The sequence below is a fragment of the Corvus cornix genome, chromosome 2, assembly GCF_000738735.6.
Source record: "Corvus cornix cornix isolate S_Up_H32 chromosome 2, ASM73873v5, whole genome shotgun sequence".
Classification (NCBI taxonomy): Eukaryota; Metazoa; Chordata; class Aves; order Passeriformes; family Corvidae; genus Corvus; species Corvus cornix.
In genome coordinates, this window is record NC_046333.1 from 41,810,881 (window position 1) to 41,833,565 (window position 22,685).

A 22,685-nucleotide genomic window follows, 5' to 3' on the forward strand; every position below is an offset into this window, starting at 1 on the left:
ACTATGAGCCATGACAAATTACTTAAAACTAATTCCCAAAAGCTACATCTACAATTCATGTCATATTTTCTCTGTTATATCCCAGAGAAGTTTATTCTTTTGGTTTTTGATGTCTTAAAATTTCCTATTTTATCAGATTCCCTGAAAATATAAATGTGATATCTGGTATTTTGTATCATGAAAAAGCATTATTCATCATGGATAGCTTGCTATTCTTAAAAGCTTGTGTCTTTATTGTCTTTCTGAAGAAATCCCTCCAAATATACCTTCTCTTTGGCCCACTAGCAAACTTAATTCATAACAATTTTAAAGTTCTAGCTAATATTGAGTTATCCAAATGTAAGCTTTTTAATATTTATAAGCTAGACCAGGAGCTCCCCACATATCCCTTCCCTTTAATACCTCAAAATAGCCTGAGTCAGCATTCTTGAAAATTTTCTAGGAAAATTTGGCTTGGGGTCTCTAGGATATGTAATGCTTGTTGCATGTGAACTGTTAGATATTAGGATCCTATATAAAAAAATATTAATGCTATCTTTTGAAGTTATCTTTTAAAGCTACCTAGAAGTCAACTTTTCAGTTGGAAATGTGTGGTACTTTCCCAGCTTCTCCACTGAGTCATACCATCCAAAAGGTTCTCTAAGCTTTTGCCAAGATAGAATGTGTGTATTTTTTTTGACCTCAAATAAGTTATTATGGAAATATTAAGAGATGTGTGAGATGGGGTGTAAAACATGGAAATATCCATATCTTGGAGAAACCACATTATGATCCTGAAAACCAACTCAGACCCCAGGAAGGAAGGGAAATGGTACATTAGTTTAGTGTCTTTGCTGTGTTCAAAATGGCTGTGCACATGGTCAGAAGGAAAAAATTGCAGTGTAATGAAGGAATGAAAATGGAATTCTGCAGAGATTTGCTTTTTCACTCAGTGTTTATGGTGGCAATAGTTAGTGATGGAAGAACTGCAAAAGATTTAGATTAATGGGGTATTAGTTTAGAGTTTCTGCCCAGTTTACATTCTTCCAAATTTCAAATGCATTGCAAAAAATTATCTACATTTTTGTGTCTGCAAAATCTGAGCTAGATTCTTCCTTAGGAGAGACTATTTGATAATGCATCTTGTGATTCTTTTTCTGGAAACTAAATCTGCAGTTAAGTGTAAACTTAAAGGATTGGGAATGAGAGTGTGCATGAGGAAAGACTGTGCAGAGAAAGATGTAACATAAATTCATCTACAGCCAAGTCACAAAATAAAGCAACAGATGGTTGCCAAATTGTTGAGCTGTTTGCTAGGGAACCTGAAGAATGGGGATCTTGGCCTCCCTGAAAAACATTAAGGAAACTTGCTATTTATTAGCCTGTATGTAAAAATCACCCTGTCCTGTGATGCTTGTTTAGGGCTATTTTCTTTGGTTTCCTTTGTGCATATTCAGTCTTTGCAATTCTCTTAATCCAGATTTTAGGGTCAGTACTTACAGCTGTTTATACTCTTTACCTAACACTGATCCAAGGAAAATTTCAGGTGAACTGAGCACAAAAATTTGCATGGGAAGCCTTCTTTTCAGTAAGTGCTATTTCATTGAAAGCAAAATTTCCTTCAGAAGGTGTTTGCTTTTTGTAAAGAATTGTCACAAAAAAAAAAATTGTTAAGATTAAAACTTTAGCATTTTTAAAGACATATGGCTTCTTTTTTTTTTTTTTTTTTGAATGATTCTCATTTTAAAATGTATTTTCAGTTCCATAGTGAAACATGGTCTCTAAAGTCAAAATGGAGTGGAGGGGAAATGGGGCAAAGGACCAACACCAGTATTTGTTCCCATTCTTACTCAAAACAAATAAAATGTGCCAATTCCATATGAAGTGGACAGTTCGAGGCAGAATGGGCAGGAATCATCTCTTCATCTATTTCTGCCATATTCCCTTAGTTCAGACAAGAAAGGTCTTGTGCTGATGAAGTTCGTATCACCAGTGGTTTCAGAAGGAGAACCCACTTGACTGGGCTGTGTCACCAGGAGCATGAACCTCATGTTGCGCACATGGCTTTGTAGCACGTAGGCTGTCTGTGCCCAGAACATGGTGTTGTATTGCAATGCAGATTACCCAGTGGCAGGGCAAAATGTCTAGTCCCAATTGGAGACACAGAACTGCACCCCTGTGCAAAAATGCACAGTTTGATTGACATTGGGGGAGTTCTCAAAAACAGTCTCAATGTGATATAGGAAGAGGCAAAGGTTTGTGGCAAGCTTTTCTCCAAACTTGTATGCTCACACTTTGGGTGTATAGCCAGTGTCTCTGTCCAAGAGATTATCTTGCCTGTGATTTAAATTGCCTGAAAATTGAAGAAACAAATGTTTTCTTCAGACTTGGTCAAAATGCTGAGCTAATTAAGCTTCTGTGTTGTAATATTCTTCGTCTCCCTCCAAAGAAAATTAAGGTATCGATATCAACATGAATTTCTCAGATGTCTGAACATTCATGTTCTCTTTGGAAAGACAGTAGACACTAATATCATTAACTTGTAAGACTGGAATTAGAAAATACACTAGTATCCTGCCATTTTAAGTAATTGTAGCATGCTCCTCATAAAGACAAGGTTGTCTCTCTGAACTTCAGGTAATAATAATAACAATAACAATAATAATAATAATAATAATAATACAGAGCATCAAGCACAGGCTGTGAACAAAACCTATCAGTGTTGTGGGATTTTATCCTAGTTTTATTGGTCAGTGTTTTCCAACCCTTGCTAGTAGAAAGTTTGTGAAAAGGCTGTCACTGAACTTTCACCCTCATTGTGCATTGATCAGCAGTGCTGCACCTGCTCAGGGAGTGCTATGGATGTCTTTGTGGAGAAGCTTATCCTACACAACACCAAAACCATTGTAAGCAAATTTTATGGTTCTTCCCTCTGATTCAACATTCAGTAACACTTGGAATTTATTTGTGTACACTCTTCAAGAACTCTTCCCTGTGGGCTTCTACCCCTCTCCATCCCTCTGCTATTGGATTAGGTGTGAAATAGTTAACACTGGCATTCTCAAAGGTTGTCCAAGCTAAGCTGAGTCACAGAAATGGTTGCCATTGCTTCAGTTTTTCTGCTGCAGATTCTAGACTACAACTCTGTGTCTGTTAAATGGAAAGAGAAGCTAATTTTTGCAGCCATAAATATTAGAGAATTTTTTTTAAGCAAAGGCTCAAATTTCATGATGCCTCTCACATGCTCCATCATTTAGGAACATGTCTGACACTATTGAAAAAACAGAGAGCAGCTGTGCTCCTGAACATACTAATTTTCTGTGCCACTGTAGCCAGGACTGTGGTAGATTTTAAACTCTGTTCCAGAGGCTCTGAATCCCAGCCAAGGTCCTGCAGAGCTGGCTGGATTTTTCCATTTAAAGCTTGTTCTTGTCCCCAGATGGCTTTGCATTGCACTGGCTGGCAGCAGCAGGTGTGTGAGTGCCGAGTCATGCCATGAAGAAGGATCACAAAATAGAAATATTTCATCCTTCGTGGCGTGGTATCTTAGATGAGTTTGGGATACCAATGCTGTTGCTCTAGGTAATCTGAACCTGTGAAGCTCTTCTCCATAGCACTGAGATAATGAGCTGTGTCCCTGAGCACAGGTGACATTTCTCAGTCCAGTTTACATTTGCATTTGTGAGTTACAGAATATTTAATTAGCTTCAAATTCTTTGCTGTTGCCGGGCAAATGCACACCTTGAAATTTCTGTGTGATTCTGTACAATCTCAGGTGCAATCTGTATTTTTTCTTTTAGTGAGAGTGACTTCTTCCTTTAATGATGTGTGAAAGTTTTACATAAGTAAAGTGAAGTATTTCCAGCCTGTAAAAAAGTACCTTTATGAGTCTCCTATTCAGAGGTAGTATTATTGGCATGTTCAACACTACCTTATCATCATTCTGACCTGTAAAATTTGTTTTTACAGTGTTTTTGTGATAATGTCATGGGAAGGTAGCAATTGCCAAAGCAATGGCAATCAAATACTTGATAATTCTGTACTGGTGAGCTGTGGAAAGCAGAGCTGCTTGCCCTCTGCTTTTCTCTTGCCTATATCTTCAGCTGCTGCATTCAAAGACTGATTTCTTATACACTTACCTTGAGGTACCATGTAGAAACTACTCCAAAAATGGCAGTTATTCTTTGCAAAAAAACTATCACAAGATTGCAGTGACCCCTAATCCACTACCTTTAATTTACTAGTGATTCTTAGTGAAACTCTTCACAGAGGAGTTGAAAGTTGGCAAAATTACAGTCTTTCAAAATTTGGCTCCAGCTGATCTTTATATATAGAAACACAACTTGGATGATCTTCTACAACTGGTTAATTAAGTCCTGTGTGGATAGCCCTCAGTTAGATGTATAATATGACAAACCTTGTTAGCAAATTTGCTGGCCAAATGTGGAGAGATTTCATATATCATTTTGACTATTTTATGTTTGGGCTCTTAAAAGATGTATGCAATTTGTCTAATGAAATATCTGTATGTATGAGACTTAAAAAAGAAACCAATTTTGGATCTCTCCCTCTGTTGATCTGTCTGCCTGTGTCTCTGTTCAGTGAGTAGGGTAAAACTCCCCTTACTTTTTTCAATGTTTCTTGGACTCTTACCAGCAGGTTTTTACAGTCTGTTGCCTGCCTCTCAGATTAGAAGAACACTGGCATATTTTAACAGTTTCCTAGGATCCAAATAGTCTTTAATTAACAGGGAATTGATGTTTTGGAGTGCAACCAAAATATAGGAGACATTGAAAGCAGAGAATGAACTTGGATCCTTCCAGCTTGTAACTGGCTGTGGCCAGGGGCAAACAAATAAGCAAAATAGGGTCCGCTGCAAACAGGTAGTGCCTTATTGGTATGCAAAGGGATTTCTTCATTTGCATTACGTTCCCACAGAGCTGGTGGTTAGCCGGGAGGAGCTTTCTGCTGCACAGAGTCTGAATCAGCTCCACCCCTTGCAAAGAGCAGAAAGTGTTCATCAGTACCTTCCCATAAACAGAATTTCAGTGGCTCCTGAAACTGTTATTTTTAGGTTTGTGTTGATCAACTGTTGAGGCAGCAAGGTATGTTGTGTTTCTGAGGTTTAGGTTTAAACTGAAGCGGTTGGCTCCATGAGTGAGCATTTAATTAAAAAATCAGAAGTCTGCAAATAACATGACTCTTGCTGAGCCGAACAGCAAGTTGTTCTTTTTCTTTTTGACTAATCTGCCTTTGTAGGGTTGAGCAACAGGGTAGGATGAAACCCTGAAATTATAAGAGAATGAGACAAGCTGAACCTCTCAGGGGAAGTTAGACATATGCTGAACTATTGTTCCAGGTTATCCATGGAAAGAAATGGTTTATAAGGTAATTCTAATCATGATAGACTGAAACCTGAAGCAATTGCTGGCAAATTAACCAACTCAGTCACTGAGTCAGCTGTGCTGTTTTTCAGTAACGCAGTAATCTTTGGACAAGTCAAAATGTATTTGTTTGATCCACTATTGTCTTTTTGTTATTGCTTTTTGTGTGTGTGTGTGTGTGCTGGCTTTTTCCCCTCCCGCTAAACACAGCACTTGCTGAATGCCTTCTGTCTCTTTGTACGTGCAGGTGGTACATGCCAGAGCCCTGCTCTTCCAGCCCTCGTGCGTCCTCCTGCACCACCCTTGCAGCCATCGCTGGATATTAAGCCGTTCCTTCCGTTTCCTCTGGACACTGCCGCAGCAGTGAATCTCTTCCCCAACTTCAATGCAGTAAGTACACTCCGAACAGTTACGGGCCACCTCACCGAGCCACAGCTTCCACGGAGGACTCAAGAGGGCACAAAGCAGGATTTTATGTACTCCATTAAACCTGGAATATCCTCTCCCTTACTGAGGGCCAAATAGCTCTTTCAGAAACGCTGATAGGCCATAAATTGAAGCCTACCTCAGAGTTAGAAGAAATGTAGAAGGAAAAAAATTATATGATCCCAAGTGACACACAATAAAGTTTCAGGCCATATTCAGTCCCAGGGCTTGTGGATTTCCCACAGTAATTTAGGACGTGCAGAGATTCACTAACTTACAGTTCACTGCAACTTTCAGACAGGGAAAGTGTCAGAGCAATGGGATTCTACATCCCATCTTTAACACACTTCTGGAGAAATACTAAAAATTTACAGAGCCTAAAGAAGAAAACTCTTTTTTTTTTTAAAGTAAGAATGAGAACTAATGAGTGTTAGCTGCTGTATGAGCTATTCAATGGCAAACAATCCAGGGTATTTTTTACAGGTTAAGATGTGTTATTTCTCATGTCTTAGGTTTAAACTAGGATAGATTTCTCCTTTATTTTAGTCATGCTATGTATGATTCTAGAAATCCCATTCCTTCTTTAGTATTTTATTTACATATGTCATCAGTGTTCCAATTTTCTTGTTTCAGGCTGAGATGATTAATGACTGAAAAGAAAAAAAGGGGTCTGGGTTGGCTTTACGTTAATTTTGACTTTATAGAATTATGCCCCTTTTCAATTACTCTCGGATGCTCTTCTCCTTATTTACATATACCAGATATACAAAAACCATCTCTTAATAGCATGTGTGCTTACCTACTTCGAGAGAGACACAGAGGAGGTGGAATTTTCCATTCCAAACCAATTCTAATTGACATGCAGAAATCTTAATTAAAATAATTAAGAGTAGTAAAAGAACATGTGCATTCTAGAAACAATTTGTACCAATCAATAGCAAATTTCTGTAATTAAATGTTTATTTTTTACCTTTTGTAGAAGTTCATTTTCCTTTAAAGTAATTAAAGTAAGCTAATCATCAAAACTATTTATACAGTCTTAAATTCAAGAAGTTCACAGCATTAATAGACAGAGAAACTACAAGCTTCAAGCCTTAAAATGCACAGAAATAATATGTCAAAGAACTACTGTAACAAATAAATTTTTTAAATTTTAAAAAGTGTGTTAGTATGCAGCAAGGTTTTAAAAAGTGCTGGGTTTAGCCAAGTTACTGATAACTCATAATGAAATGGATGCAACTTTAGACTTGTTTAGTGTGCTTCAAAGTTGAGGTCTTTCAACAAGCTGTGCCTTTCAATCACTGTTTGTAGTTAATACAATAGGCCAGCTGAATTTTTAAATCTATCTATTAGAATTTATTGTATTTTTTTTCCTCAGGATTTTCTGTAGTTCAGAGTCTTCAGATTGTTTTGCTAATTGTTTAGTTATATAACTGAAATGGAATTTTAATGATGAATGTTAATTGTTAATCCTGTGTTACTCCATAAATTTCCAGTTTCTTTCTACTTAACACAGACTGCTTTGCTACTATAATTATTTTGAGGGAGGGGTGGATAAATCATGCTAGTATTAATTTGGAAGTAAGAAAGTAAAAATAGACTTGTATCAAAACCATGTTATTCCTGAACATCATCTTAGTAACATATAATTTCGTAAGAGCACTGGTAAAGTAAGCCTAGTTTTCAGGAGTGAGACTTGAAGCCCTTTTTAACAGCACTCTGAAGTCTGTTCCCATGCAAAATACTGCTTCCTGTGATGTGTGGCCATCTGCCAAGTCCACCTTGGCAGATATGTCGGTCCTGAGTGTGAGGATGCTGTCATCAGAGCTTCTGTCACCTGCCTTGCTGCTCATAGTTTATGCCTTGCAAAGTGACCTTTGCCTCCTCATCATGTGTGCTGACATGCAGCATCATCCTCTGTGTTCCCATTTTCTTTGTGAACAGAACATTATTGAACGCTGCTATGTTTAGCTCATATGCCAGGGATGGTTAGCAGCAACCTCCAAATGTACAGACTGGCTGAGGAGTTTTGCGTAGTTCCAGAAATTCTTTCCAAGCTGACGAAACTTTTGGGGACACATCAGCTGCTGACCATTATCAGCCCAAGAAGAAGGTAACCCACAAATCACATTAGACCTTAAACAGAAATTCTGACAGGGGCTTCAGTATGTGAATGTGAGAAAACCAGTGTTTAAGCAAAAAATTATCTTTGTAAAAATGCATCTTCATGAACAATTGACGATGCTTTAGCTGTTGATGATGCTTTATCTTCATAGACTTCACTGACAATCCTGCACAGTGTCATTGGAGAATCATTTATGCTCTGTGGCTAAACCCGGGTCAAGCAGGTGGTCCATGAAAGAACACCTGAACTGGATGTTCTCTCTCATGTTGTCAATAAATTAGCATTTCTCTTGATTGGGACATCAGGGTCATAAATTGTGTCATAGGAAATGGATTTCTAAGGACCTCTTGACCCACATGCAGTTCCACAGGAACAAATGAGTTTGGCAGCATGTCCGGACTACTTCCCAAAAGTCTAGAGGGAAGTCCAGAGTTTCGGCCTTTTACTGGCCACTTTTCAACTGCCTTCACTTGAGAACAGCATGACCAAGGGGAAACTTGAATAAAAGTTCAGACATGTTTCGGAGAAAATAAGTAGTCTCTGGTTATTGCAATCCTAATCAGTGTGAGAGTTTGGTTATGACGGACACAGGCATCTGAGCTAATCAGCCTAAGTTTCTTTACAAAATATAATGGAGAAAAATCAGCAATTTCTCCAATTTTTGCATGGATAAAAGTGCACAAAGGTAGCTTGCAATGCAAGCTATGTGTCTACTTTGGCATGAAGTGAAGTGAACCTAAAAGTTCTCATCTATTCAGACTATAATGAGGGCCTGGCTCAGCTGCATCTACATTTAGATGAATCCCCCATTATGGGACAGGTCATAAGCTATTCACAGCTCATATATTAAATTCCACTCAGAAATCAGATGACAGAAGTGCTGACATTGTATTGTATGTTTACAGAGGAATGCTCCCATTTATTAAGCAGTTATGCTTCTAATTTTATCTAAAGACAATCTTCAGGGAATTTGAGGATTCAGATGAGCTGGATAGAAATATTAGGAGAGGTGAAAGCAAAACTAACTTACCAGTGGAGAATGTCAGACATGTATATAGGAACTAATAAAACCAGATACTAATCTTAAGTATTGCAAATAACCCTAGTAAGGTGTATTTTATAACATTTTTCACTCAATTTCAGTTTATTATGAACATAAGATTACTTTATTTGTTACTGATGATTTTGCTCTAAAACAAACTCAATTTTTGCTGTCTGTCTCTGAAGAAAATATTCAGCACTGATTTCCACAAAGGCAAAAGCTATCATTGCAGCTGAGACTACAAGAGACAACATGGGGTATGCAAACCTTTATCGGTAATATCCCCAGACACAGAGTAGAGGGAAAAGTAAAATCTGAGTAACCTGAGAAAAGTTAGGAAGATAATGTTTGAACCCTTGAACCATTCAGTTTCAGGAGGAACATTTTCTATTTATACAAAAAAGCATAAAGCAAACATAGCAATTAACAATCTGGTTAGCTGAACATTTGTAGGTGCTATGCTCTTAATTGTGAAGCAAATGGGTACCCTCAAGTTACATGTAAAAAGAAATTGTAACAACACAGCTGTTTAAATTGAAAACAGCCCACTGGAACAGACCCTGAGAATCCCAGATTCACTGCAAGTTTATCGGATCTAAAAAGATGAATCAACTGGATGGGATGTAAATGGCTAAGTTTTATTGAATGAGAGAAACTACGACTATAAATAATGTGTATGTAGCTTTTAAGATATGATTTGAAAATTTTCAGAGGAATGTAAAAATAATTAAATTGTTCTGAAAAATGTTTGAGATCATTTAGCAAAAATTTGTTATGCTTCTGTATTTTCATCTGCAGAGGGAGAAGCTGTAATTCTGTGTACTTCTTAGAATTAGTTCTTGGAGATGCAAAGCTCTAGCAGTTGCATTAAACATGTGCTGGTCTTTGCATGCAAATGTGCATATGTGGTGTTTCTGTTCATGAGCCGATGGTTTGTTCCAAAGAAATTTCACAAAGCATCAAAGTCTCAAAGTTAATTAACTTGTAGGAAAATATTGATATGAGTCCCTGGTTTAAGAGGAAATGCTTAGTTTTGCAAGACATCAGCATCAGCCCTAAGGTGATGGATCTTCCAACAGAAAAAGATCTCGTATAGACCTTTCTTGTAGCCTCCAAAGCACGGATGCATCAGAAAATAGGTTTTGCTTATTTTTGAAGCTTTCAGAATTATGTACTTCAGCCCTCCTGAGCAGGAGAAAGAATTTAAAGTGTAGAAATCCAGGACATTTGCCGTTACAAGGTGGAAAATTGGACAATGCATTGCACTCCTTGTTTGTTTATTCTTTGAAGGATATCCTGACCATTTCCTGAAAAAATTCTAAAAAATATTTTGTCACACTTTGTAGTATGAGCACAATCTGAAATGGAAGAGGTACTCAGTGCGGAAGATCTGAATAAATGGTTGAAAGCAGGAAGAGCGATGTTGCTTGAGAAGCTCCATCCCTAACTCCAAATGAAAGCCATATTGTTAGTGGAAGATTTCCTAAATAAGCATCCTTTGGAAAGAAACATCACTACAGTTTTGACTAGAAATGTATGACTTGGAAGAGCAGTGGTAATGTCAGAGTTGTACTAAGCATGGATGGGAAATGAACTGTTACTCTGCAGATACGTTTATCATAATCCATCTGTAGGAATCCTTGTTCAGTTCCCTGATTTTCCTGTTTGCTTGTTCTATGCCAATAGTCCCAGGTGCATTATTAAGAGCTTCTTATTTCACCTTCCCCTGGTTAAGGTTTGCCATATGGGAAAGGAGGAGGAGTTAACAGTGTCCATTGTGCTTAGGTTGGGACTCCAGTGGAGGCTTGGGTTAGAGTGCCAATGTGGTGCTCCTTGCTTCCTGTGCAACAACCCAGCAGCTTCCAGGGCAGCACAAAGGCTGCACTCTCTATTTATAGAGGTGAAGCTTGTGTTTGTAGGTACAGTCTTCACCTATTGTGGCCAGACAGCTGATAGAAATGGACAGTGTAGAAAACCTGCTTGCTGAGGAGTATTTCTGGGGAGGGTTATGCCAGGAAATGCAGAGAAAACCTGTCAGAAAACTGTCAGAAGGGATTTTAAAAATCTTTTCCTTAGGCTCTTGTCCTGGATAGTTATTTTATCTAGAAGAGAGATATGTGCTGCAGAAATGATGTGCCAATTTTCTGGATGTTATGAATAAGAAGTAATGTTTTGATAGTGAGGAGTGGAGGAGGACTCTGAAATACAAGTTAGTTTTTTTAAACATTATCAGCCTGAAATTTACAAAATAAAGTCAATTTTTTTGTATACCACTCCGTAATGGGGTTTTTTAATGCTTTCTGGCTTAATTGAGCAGAGTAGCATAACGAGACTATTTTTCCTCATGATATAAAAACCTTTTAAATTCAGTAGTGATGATATGCTGTCAGAATGCTTTGTTTCCATAAGAGGATAATCAGGCAACAACACAATGGCCTAAGTCTGATGTGAATCAAAATGGAATACTGCCTATATAGAACAACTTGGCAGTAAAAATATAGTTTGTGCTAATTTTTAATGTTATTTCTGTGAGAAGTTCCTTTATCAGGTGGAGAACTGTAGTGCACCAAATTTTTCATTTGTCAGACAGAGGGGATTATTGCTTCTGGGGCCAATCTCTGAGTAACTGCTCATTTACAGGTATCTAAAAACAGAGGGTTTGACTTGCTCATTTCCTTATGTAGCACTGCAATTGAGCTGTGAGATAGCTATACTCTTCTTTACACTCTATATCTCTATTGCTGTTTAGCTGAATGTTATTGAAAATAGAGAACAATACAAAAATAGTGGCTAGGTTTGGGAATTCATTACTAAAATAACATTTTCATTGCTGCCCACAATGTTTAATTAAATCTGCAGGAGAAGTACAGGAATTAGGCAATGAGCAAACACAAGAAAATCTTGGCAATTCAGATGTTTTTATTTGGTGCTTGCAAAACAGGATGAATCAACATCAGTATGAAACACTCAGTCATTTGAATTGGCCAGATTTATTTCCCATAAACTTAAATCCTTAATCTATACCCTGGGTTCTGTTTGAAATACCAGTAAAACACTGATTCTCTGATGCAGAGGAAGATAGCATCAGACAGCTCAGGAGATATCATGAAATTAAGCTTTTTGTCTTTTTCCAGTTTTGAGTCAGATTAGGCTGGATCCAGATCTCTAGGAATACTTTGCCTATTCTTATGTATGGTGTATGTTCTGTTTCATAAACAGCAAGCAGTATTTGTATTCTGACTTGGTACAAATGAGTGTTACTGAAATGTGGTCACCTGTGACTGCATGGATGTTATTTCTACTTGTGCTACTGCAGAGGGGCTGCGAAGTAGCATCTCAGATCCCTAGGACCTGTCTCCAGAATCATTGCTATTGTATTCTTTGGAATTGATGCATTGTTAAGAAGCATCTAACTTTAGTCCCTTTGCAACCTCCTTTAAAATATTTTTCCTCTCTTTGCAACTTACAGTTGGGCCTTCTGAAAGCTTAAACCCAGACAACAAAATTTTTCTTATCTTTCTCCTGGCATTATCTTACATTTTAGCAGCACTGCTGGTCTGTATTTGGAATTGCTTTCATTGGGCTCATGTGAACCTCATGAAATCCAAGGCCAAGGGGAAGTTCCTCCACCTGGGTCAGAGCAGTTCCTGGTATCAGTACAGACTGGGGGCTCCAAGGATTGAGAGCAGCCCAGTGGAGAAGGACTTTAGGGTGTTGGTGCACAAAAAATTGTTCATGACCCAGCAATGTGCGCTTGCAGCCCAGAAAGACAATTGTAGCTGGGGCTGCATCGAAAGCAGTGTGGCCATTAGGCCAAGGGAGGTAATTCTTCTCCTCTATTCAAATCTCATACAACCCCACCTGGAGTACAGCATCCAGTTCTAAGGTCCACAATGAAAGACAGGGATCTATTAAAGCAGATTATGAGGAGGGTCAGGAAAATTATCAAGGCAGTGGAACACGTCTCCTATGAGGAAAGACTTGAGAGAGTTGGGGTTGCTCAGCCTGGAGAAGAAAAGGCTCTGGAGTGACCTTATTGTGGCTCAGCAGTTCTTAAAGGCACTTATTAGAAAGATGGGGAGAGAGTTTTCACTGGGGTCTGTAGTGATAGAACAAGGAGAAACGTTTTTAAAAAGAAGGAGGGTAGCTTTACATTGGAAGAAATTGTTTACTGTGGGAGTGGTGACACATTGGAACAAGTTGTCCAGAGAAGTCCATAGAGTCATATGATCATAGAATTATTTGTCTTGGGAGGAGACCTTGAAGATCACCTAGTTCTAACCTCCCTGCTGTGGGCAGGGACACCTTCCACTAGACCAGGTTGCTCAGAGCCTCATCCAACCCAGCCTTGAACAACTCCGATGGGCAACATGTTCCAGTGCCTCACCACCCTTACAGTAAACAATTTTTTTCCTAATATCAAATGTAAACCTACTCTCTTTTATTTTGAACCCATTCCTCCTTGTCCTATCACTACATGCTCTTGTAAATAGTCTTGTCTGATCTTTCATGTATGTTCTCTTCAAGTACTGGAAGGCCACAACTAGGTCACCCTGAAGCTGCCTCTTTTCCAGGTTGAATAATCCCGATTCTCTCAGCCTTTCCTCACAGGAAAGATGCTCTGTCCCTCTGATCAACTTGGTGTCCCTCCTCTGGACTCACTCCAAGAGGTCCTTCCTCTGCTGGTACCTCAGAGTTGGATGCAGTGCTCCAGGTGGGGTCTCACCAGAGGGGAGCAGAGGGGCAGAATCCCCTCCCTCACCCTGCTGGCCACACTGCTTTGGATGCAGCCCAGGATAGGATTGGCTTTCTGGGGTTTGCGTGCACACTGCTGGGCCATGTCCAGCTTCTTGTCAGCCATCACCCACGTCCTTGTCAGCACTGCTGCTCTTGATCTGTTCATCCCCAGCCCTGACCCAGCTGCAGCACTTTGTTCTTGGTCTTGTTAAACCTCACGAGATTCCCATAGGCCCACTTCTCCAGCCTGTCTAGGTCCCTCTAGATGGCATCCTGTCTGTCAGGTATGTCAACAGTACCACTCAGCTTGGTGTCATCTGCCAGCTTGGTGAGGGTGCAGTCAATCCCTTTGTCTAAGTCATTAATGAAGATATTAAAGACATTAAGTTGTGTTATATTATATTAAGATATTACTAAAGATATTAAGTTGTGGATGCCCCATTGCTGAAAGTGTTCAAGGTCAGGTTGGGTTGGACTTTTAACAACCTGATCTGGTGGATGTCTTTGCCAAGGGCAGAGCATTGGGCCTGATGATCTTTACATGTTCCTTTCAACACAACCCTTTCTCTGATTTGCCACAACTTATTTTAACAGTTTTAGGATTATGTTCCAATTAGGGAATTAGCAGTCTCCTATGCTTATGATGAGGAGCTGTCACATCCCATCACATAAAATACAGTAGCCTTGAGACCTTCAAGGAGTTTGATGAGTACAAATGGGTAGATACCATAAAAATATCAATTAAAAAGTTTTATTTTATTTAAGTTAAATTTGTATCAAGGGTGCTCTAACCTTCTATGATTGCTTTCTGAAGAAATTCAGGTTTCTAGGGTGTGTGTTCTCCTGGGAAGCAAATCTTAAGGTTACCTTAAGATAGCCTATGTTTGTGTCATTTCACCTTGCTGAACATTATAATATCTATCCTTGAATTCTTTTCTGTAACTGTAATGTGGATGCAAATAAAGTACCTGTTTCCTGGTTGCTGTCCAGTTTTTGGATTAACCAAGCCTTTGGTTAATCTGCTTTGATTTATCTAGAAGATTTATTTTGTGTAAGTGTGTGTGAAATAGCATCACCTATGTTTGGCCTTCTTCACCTACCATCCCTCTCTCTTCGGTTCCATAGCCCCATTCAAGGTCCTTACAGATACCTCAGTGCTGGTGGTCATTTGGCCACCTACAGATTGTATATACTTTTTGGGTGCAGTTAAATGTTGCTCTTCATGGAAGCTGATCTTATAGTACATGCACTTTCACCATCTGTTTGATAGTTCACCAGTTTTTCGGGATTTTTCAGGCAGTGTATCACTCTCCAGTCACTCAGCACCTTGTCTCTGAGGAAGAGATGTTTGGGCTGTTCCTTCTTGTCATGTGAGAATGGGTGAACTTCTAACTGTTCTCCACCAATTCTCATGTCCATAATTAAACAGGTCTGAGGCACAAACACCCTGTTTGTCCAAGCTCATGACTCTGCTGTTATATAAATGGCCACACAGTAGGCCATGGAGTATAAACTTGAAGACATTTTCATAAGCAGTGTTGCAGGCTAGAAGTGATCTCTGGGAAAAGGACTACACATACCTAAAAATGATATACAACAAGCTTTGTTTTCAGAGTATCTTTAAAATTTACTTAAGTGGTTTCTTGTTCCTAAAGCAATCAAAAGGATCTAAATGCCTCATATGCTTGTTTGTTTAACTGGTGATTAGTAATTGTGAAAGAATAGACTTTCAGAGTCATCTTGTCCTGCCTTACATGTTTTCTGGAGGACACTGCACTGTGAGCCAACAGACAGCTTGCTGTTGGGAAGTCATAATACCCAAGGCAAAGGCAATAGCACAACCCTTTATGGGGACTGAGGGTCCCTCAGGCTTTTGCTTTGAATACAAAGTATTCTCATAAAAGAAATTAAATGAAGTACTCTTCAGATTTGTCAAGTCTTGATGAGTGAAATTACTTAGAAATAAATTTTATAAAGCATTTTGTAAAGCATTTTAAATAATGTTTTAATCAGTTGATGTTTACACCCTTTGTCTTAATAGTACTCAGATGAAAAAGATCAATGATTATTTTATTCTGCAAAGACTATAAAAATTTAATGGTTCGCATAATAAGTATAACTCATAAAATCTACCGTTTAAATATGGATGGTTTTTAACCTGTTTTTAAAAAGCTGCAGTTAAAGTGAAAAGGAATTACTTAAAGCAATGATTTTATTCCTGTAGTCTGAGGATGAAAAAAGTGATAAATTCTAAAATCACTGTTATTTCTGTTGATGAGACAGACATTTGGAAGGATTTGAAGTACGGAATGAATTTTTTTTAACCTTAGGTACATTTGTGTTTCTAACATAGATTAATAACTATTCGCAGAATTTTTTTTTTTTTTTTTTTTTTTACAACCTGCAATTTGTTTTTAGGAATTTCAAAGATATCTTGAGAAAAGCATGAGTTTACATGACAGGTAATTTCACACAGAGTAAATGCATTCCTAAGGACAGTTACTTCATTAATTGTTTATTCATAGCATGCAGTAAGAGTGCTTCTACTATTCCAGAATGTGTCTTAAAACACATGCACGTTTTCATCCTTTATGATAATGGAAAATCTCTTTTATTCTTTTTACTCACAATAGTTTGGGCTGGTAAATGGCATATGCTGAAGATCTCATTTATCTGGAGTCTTTGCATTGCACTCTCTGATGAAATATTTCTCTAATGTCCATGTCCTGTCTAATTTATTTTATCGTCATATTTTTTGATAAGGGAAGAAAATCCCCAAGGGTCATGTGTTGGACTTGTACAGTAAAATCGGATATACAGTTACAGATTCTCATGCAACTACTGTTTTTTCTGGCATCTTTCCTTTTGGCTCTACTGAATTCTTAAAGTAATCCTATGCTAATATTCATATAGATTAAATTAGTAATCAAAATAGTTCATTAAAGAATACTACAAAACCTTGTATCTCTTAGGAAATCAGTGTTTCTCTTTTAAACGCATTGGTTTATATAAAATAGATGAGTATCAGATTCTTGCTATTTCAGAGAATACAAATCAGAGCTTTTCTAGAAAACATTATATTTTGTCCAGAATTCAGTATTTTGTGATTTCACAAGTAAAAAGTTTTAGATGTCACATTACATTTACACATTTTTTTATAAGAAAGTATAAAAAAATTAAATCGATTGTGTAGCTTCATTACACAATAAAAGCAATGATGTTTAGAACTAAATGTAAAAGCTGTCTTAATGGCTCACAACAGAAGGCTAAATAGTCTACAAGTGAAGGAAAATGGCAGATAAAAATATAAATTTTTATAGGAAAGTGGCATTCTTAATTACAGTTAGAGATTGTGTAAAGCCTACTGCAAAGCTGTCCAGAAGTTTCTTTCAGTAATTTGCTGTGAAACTGCCAGAGTGTTTGAATATCAGAGAGAGCAATTCTAATGAATGGAGGCCATGGAAAGAATTCTTGAAGTTGAACATAACAGGCCTGTGAAAGGAATACCTAAAGAAAATTTTAGGGGAGTGGTATTTATTCACTTCTGGGACTTTTGTCAAGAAAAAAAAGGTGTAAATCTGCAGCCTTTACTTCTTTTATTCCTATCCAGTTTTCATTAAACTTATCTGTAGTCCACCATGTCCATGCTTTGTTAAAAATTAAAATGCCAGGACCAAGCCAAGTGTTATCTGTGCCTGCTCTGACAAGTTACGGAAGACCAGAAGAGCTGAGAACACAAGTAGCAATGCTTGCCAGACTGTGCCTTCAATGAGGTATATTTTAGGAAGTTCTTGAGTCAAATGTGTTGTCTTGGCATGTGCTAGCCCCCCATGAGGTAACATACTTAACTGGATGGAATCAGCAGGAGAGTTTGTTTATTTTAACTACTAATGTGGTAATTTGAGTTTTCTCATTCCCTTCCCCAGACACTGCCTAATATATTCAAGCAGAGAGATACATAGGAAAATTTCCTTGGGTAACCTAAGTAGTAGGAAGAGATGAGAACATATGAACTTTGACTTGCTATAAACAGTAGAGTCTAAGTCCTATTTTTAAGGTGCTGTGCTTGTGGGAGCTGGAAGTGGATGAAGAAATGTACCTCACCTTACCCATATTTTGTGTTTGTAATGGACTTATTTGCTAATGGATCCAACTCATTACATTATTGGTGTTGCTAGGACTCAGATGACCAAGATAAATCACAGGGGTGATGCCTGAGTTAATTATAGCAGTGCCCTCCCAAACAGCACTATCAGCTCTGGGAAGCAGCAAAAGCTATTGTTGGCGTTAGGAAGTAACATGAGAGAGGGGTGCCTGGGAGAGGAGAGGCAGTGAGGAGACTGCCATTTCCAAAGGATTGGAAAATACTGGCTCTGTGGTGTTTGGCAAGGAAGAGAGGTACAAAGAAGAGCAGAAGGTTTTCAAGAAAAAAGAAATATCTCAGAACAGGTATTTGAAAGATACATTTGCTTAGCGCTCACACACCCATGAAAGTAATGGTGGAAACATTACAAAGCAAGATAAAATACCCAGTTTCCACTTAAAGAGTCCTTCTGTCCTTGTTCCTGGCAGGAACAGGTCCTTTCCTTTTTACTTGCGAGCTTTTCCCAGGAATTTATTATCTCCTGAAAGTTTTTAAAGCAAGTTTGTTATCTCTAAATCTCTGTTTCTGTTTTTAGGGAAGCTATTTGAAAACTAATTATGTTTTTCTTCTAAACTTGAAAGAAAAGAGAGAAATTACCTTGGTGCTTACTGAAAATATGTCTCAAACTGAACTATAAACAAGCACATAATTAGAAAGAGTCTTAGTGTCTGAAATCAGAGAAAATGCTTCTTTAAGAGCAAATCTTTAGATACTATAAAATGTCAGAGCGGCACAGCTGTTCAGTCTCTGTTCTTCAGTAAGGATTCCCTGATAAAGGGGAATTTTTCATAAATTTCTGTGTGTAGAGAGGATAACAAATATGTCAGGTCTGAAGCTCCTTCCTTGTCCATTAAGCAAAATAATAAAGGTAAAATCTACTTCAGCAAGTACTGTGTATTCAAGTCTCCTATTTAGAGTGATAAAGACAATATCTACTATTCTCTTCAAACAGGCTGAGTTTCTAGAACCTGAAGAAACGTCTGTTTCAGATTACACTGAATTGCAAAAAAACTATGGATCTGAAGATTAGTTTGTGTTTTCTTTCATTTGGTAGAACCCCAGCATTCCCCATTCAGTTGATTGGGAAAAGTTTTGCTTAATTTAGAATTACCTCCTTTAGCTGTTTCTTCACAAATCACTGCAACTTTTTAAAACAACCTTCAATTTTATTTTTTTTTAGAAGCTGCACATAAATTGATGCAGACCCTGAGGGTAAAGGGCTCTCTTTGTGAGATGCTAAATTTAGAGTCCCTTGAACAGCTCAGGTGAAAGCACAAAAAACAAAATTCTGTGGTTAATGGTATTTGTATTAAGACAAGCAAATACTTAACTTTGAATATGAGCAACTAAGGAACTGTGAATTTTGGTAAAATTAAAACTTTCTTGTCTTCTAGTTCAGTGAGAAAAATGCAGAACATGACCAACTCAGAATTGAAAAATAATGTGTTTGGATTCTCTTCCTTACTCATTTGGTGATTTGATTAATATCTGCTTAATACTAGTTTTAATCCCCATAAAACACTGTAATATTTTATCTATGTTTCTTAAAACGTCATTTCTGCAGACCAAAACACAGCAGGAGAAAGGTTGTGAAGACCAGCTTTGAGTTCAGTAGCTAAACATCTAAAACATTTGTTATGATGTTCAGTAAGACACAAGATTAATCAGTAAAGCAAAAAGCCACTTAATACTGCAATAATGTGTTCTTTAGCCTGTAACTTCTTTTAAAAAACAGAAGGATTAACAATCATCTGCTTTGGTCTTTAGCTGTCATTAATGACATTTAAGTCCTCAACCTACGTAGGGCTTTAAGATGATTATATAATCAGCAGATTTTTTAGACTGCTACAGCTGGTGATAAGCGTGCATTATTCCAGCCTTCTGAGCTATGCTAAGGACTTACTGTCTTGCTAGGTTTTTGTCATGCAATAGTATAAAAAAAATCATCAGTTTCTGTTAGTTGTTCCTGGTCATTCAAAGCATAGAATGAGAGAGAAACACCAAGTCTTAGAGAAAGTTTTGTTGAGGAAGAACAATCTGGCTGATAGTGATGATTCTTAAAGGGATTGGCAGTTTTATTGGATAAAAGTTGCCAGTATTACAGATAGCACCAGTCAGATGGCTTTTGAACTTAAAGAAGTTCTCCATGGTAACAGGAGCTTGTGGGGAGTCATTGTGAGCTTGGGAATTACTCTGAAAGTTGCTTGTAGCCAGCTCCAACTCTAGATGATAAGATAACCATGCACTGTTTTTCCTTCTTCTCCTCCTATTTTCTGAGGCTGAAGTAGCCTCTTTGATGTATTTCTTCCTCAACCCAGCAATACTGAAGCACGTGGAACAGAAGAAAACCTGTTCAAGTTAGCCTAATGAGTTTCAACCTAAAGGTTGAAGTCGACACTCTATTCTTTTAAAACACATCCTTAGGCTTTGTTTTATTTCATCTCATTTATCAGTCATTAATTTTGCACAAAAGATGTCAACTCTGAGTAACTTTAATTTGGCTTTATCATACATCCTTTATCTTATAATGTAATTACTACCAGTCCCTCTTTCACAGATTACTGAGAAGGTCTGTGGCTATTGGTCATTTGCTTAATTTTCAGTTGATTCCCTCATCTGGAGCAAGTCCAGCAAGCGTCTGCACTCTTTGAAGAGAACAACCTAAGCAGGCTGGCAGAGATCAGTAACTTCAGCAAAATGCTTCTTGACTAGTTCTGCAGATTCTTCATCCCCATTAGCTAATGACAATTCCTAGAGCCTGGTTAAGCTTTTTCTTACTTCAGCAAAGTAATTTCTCCCTTTTAGTGCTCTGATTTACTTCCCATTTCTCTAACAGGGAGTGTTAGTGCATTCATGCCCTTAAGGCTCTGTTTTCATGCTCTGGTTGTGTTTTGAAAACAAGGCAAATATTCACAGAATGCTTGGAAAACAAAATGTGCCTGAAGAGTCTGAAAAGTGATAAAGGTTTACAGATATCTGCCATATAAAAGTGTTTATGCTTCTATCCTATGTCAGTATGAGTTTCTACTCCCTTACTCTTTCCCCCTAAATGCTACAGAAATTTATCATTATTGGGTAATCAGGGTTTGACAGTGATGACTTCCTGATACCTAATTTTTGTTTTCATGTGAACATCTATCACAGCTATGCTTAAGGCAAAATTAAGCCTTAATTATGCCTTAATGCCTCAAGGCAGTTTTTTCATTGCTCTATCCAGATTTAAGAAAAAAATAAAATTAGAGGTAGATCCTATTTTTGTTGTTTAATCTGTACTCGCACAGCCTCATAGATCCATCTCTAGACAAACACGTGAAAATAAGGCATTAAAGTAAGCATTTTTAGGGTTTCAAGAAGTTTGTGTGGAATTGATTTACTGAAGAAATCTACTGGTCTTTCTAGTGGTATTGAATAGTTCTCCTTCCCTTTAGTTTTTGCCACTGTTACAGTGTTTTCCCTGGAAGTATATGGCTCTAACTATGGAGATTTTCTTAACTTAGTTTTTGTATCTCACTTCTATGGCAATTACTGTCTGCTCACTCCTCCTTAGACAAATGGTTAAATGAACTATTTTGAATATATTCAGATTTGGCCTTCTAATCAGTTTTAAGGAACTGAATTAAACAAAGAAGCAAATTAGTATATTTGATCTGTGAAGACAAATGGCTTAATCCAGTTGTGTGTTAGAACTCAAATGCATATTCATGTAATGATTTAAAATGGAAGTTGGTAGATGTCAGTAAACTTAATGGTAGAGAGAACAAGCAATTAGACTGCCATAGGCTTGTCTGGCGTTTACTTGGGAAAAATAGAGATACAGTTTTGGTTCAGAGTGAGAAAATAATGTTGAAATAAATTACCAATATTTTCTTTACTTTCAGCTAGAAATTTACTGTTATTAAATAAAATTATTAGCCAAAATGATAATGCTACTTAAAAGATCAGTGCTGCAAATTAGTCTATTTTTAGTAAGGTTTGAGATATTTAACTTGAGACCATTCCAGTATAAAGACAAAAAAGAAGTCTGGTTTGGTTCTTTTACCTCTACATGCTTGACAGTTCAAGCACATGTCAAAGTATGCTTCTAAACCCCTAGCATAGGAGGATATAAACAAATCATTCTATGACCTTTCAGAAATTTAAGTTAGAGTGAATGAGGCATATCTGACCTAAATTGATGTCTAAAAGCAAAGTGTCCAATCTGAATCAACCATTCAGCTCTTTCCAGAATAATGCAGAAAGATGGGTAGCTACAGAAACCAGCTTATCCCATCTGAAATGCTTACCTGGGATGACATTAATCATTTACAGGAGGCACTTATCTTCTAGAAATTCTAGAAATTCTATGCCAACTGTGCTGTCTACTTAAACTCGAAGTAGCCACTCGCCATGGGAAATCCTGGTTATAACTTAGGAAAAGTTTTCTTCACATTAAGTGAGGTCAAACACCATACCGATTTTCCTCTGTGGATTCTCCATCCCAGCAGACACTCAAAACTTCACTGGCCAAAACCCTGTGTGAGGACCTGCGCAAGGCTGCTGGCTAGCACTGCTTTCAGAAAAAAGGAGGTAGAACAGATGACATCCAGTTTTCTCAAACTAAACCATCTTGTGAATTCTAAAGGCCTTAGAGCAAATCAGAGACCAAGACCATTGTGTTTAAAGGAGATAAGAAATATGAGACAGAGGTGACAAAGAAACAAAGCCAGAAGGATTTTGTCTAGCCTGAAATGCTGCTGAATACTGTGGCTCAAGCAATGCAAGGTTGATAGGGAGAAGTAATATATTGTGTTAGAACAAGTTTCAAGTGTTCCCCTCTCCTTTTCCCCTCCTTCACCTCACTCCTCATCC

At 37.7% G+C, this 22,685-nt stretch overlaps 1 protein-coding gene across 5 annotated transcripts in view; it reads left to right on the plus strand.

Annotated features, from left to right (window-relative positions):
* Positions 1-22,685, plus strand: part of ZNF385D (zinc finger protein 385D) — a 422,159-nt gene that overhangs the window by 279,915 nt on the left and 119,559 nt on the right. For all 5 annotated transcript variants that reach the window (XM_010398957.4, XM_010398959.4, XM_039548265.1 and 2 more), the window contains one exon: positions 5,611-5,753. In XM_010398957.4, coding sequence (XP_010397259.1) covers positions 5,611-5,753 — 143 coding nt within the window. The remainder of the gene's footprint in view (positions 1-5,610; positions 5,754-22,685) is intronic.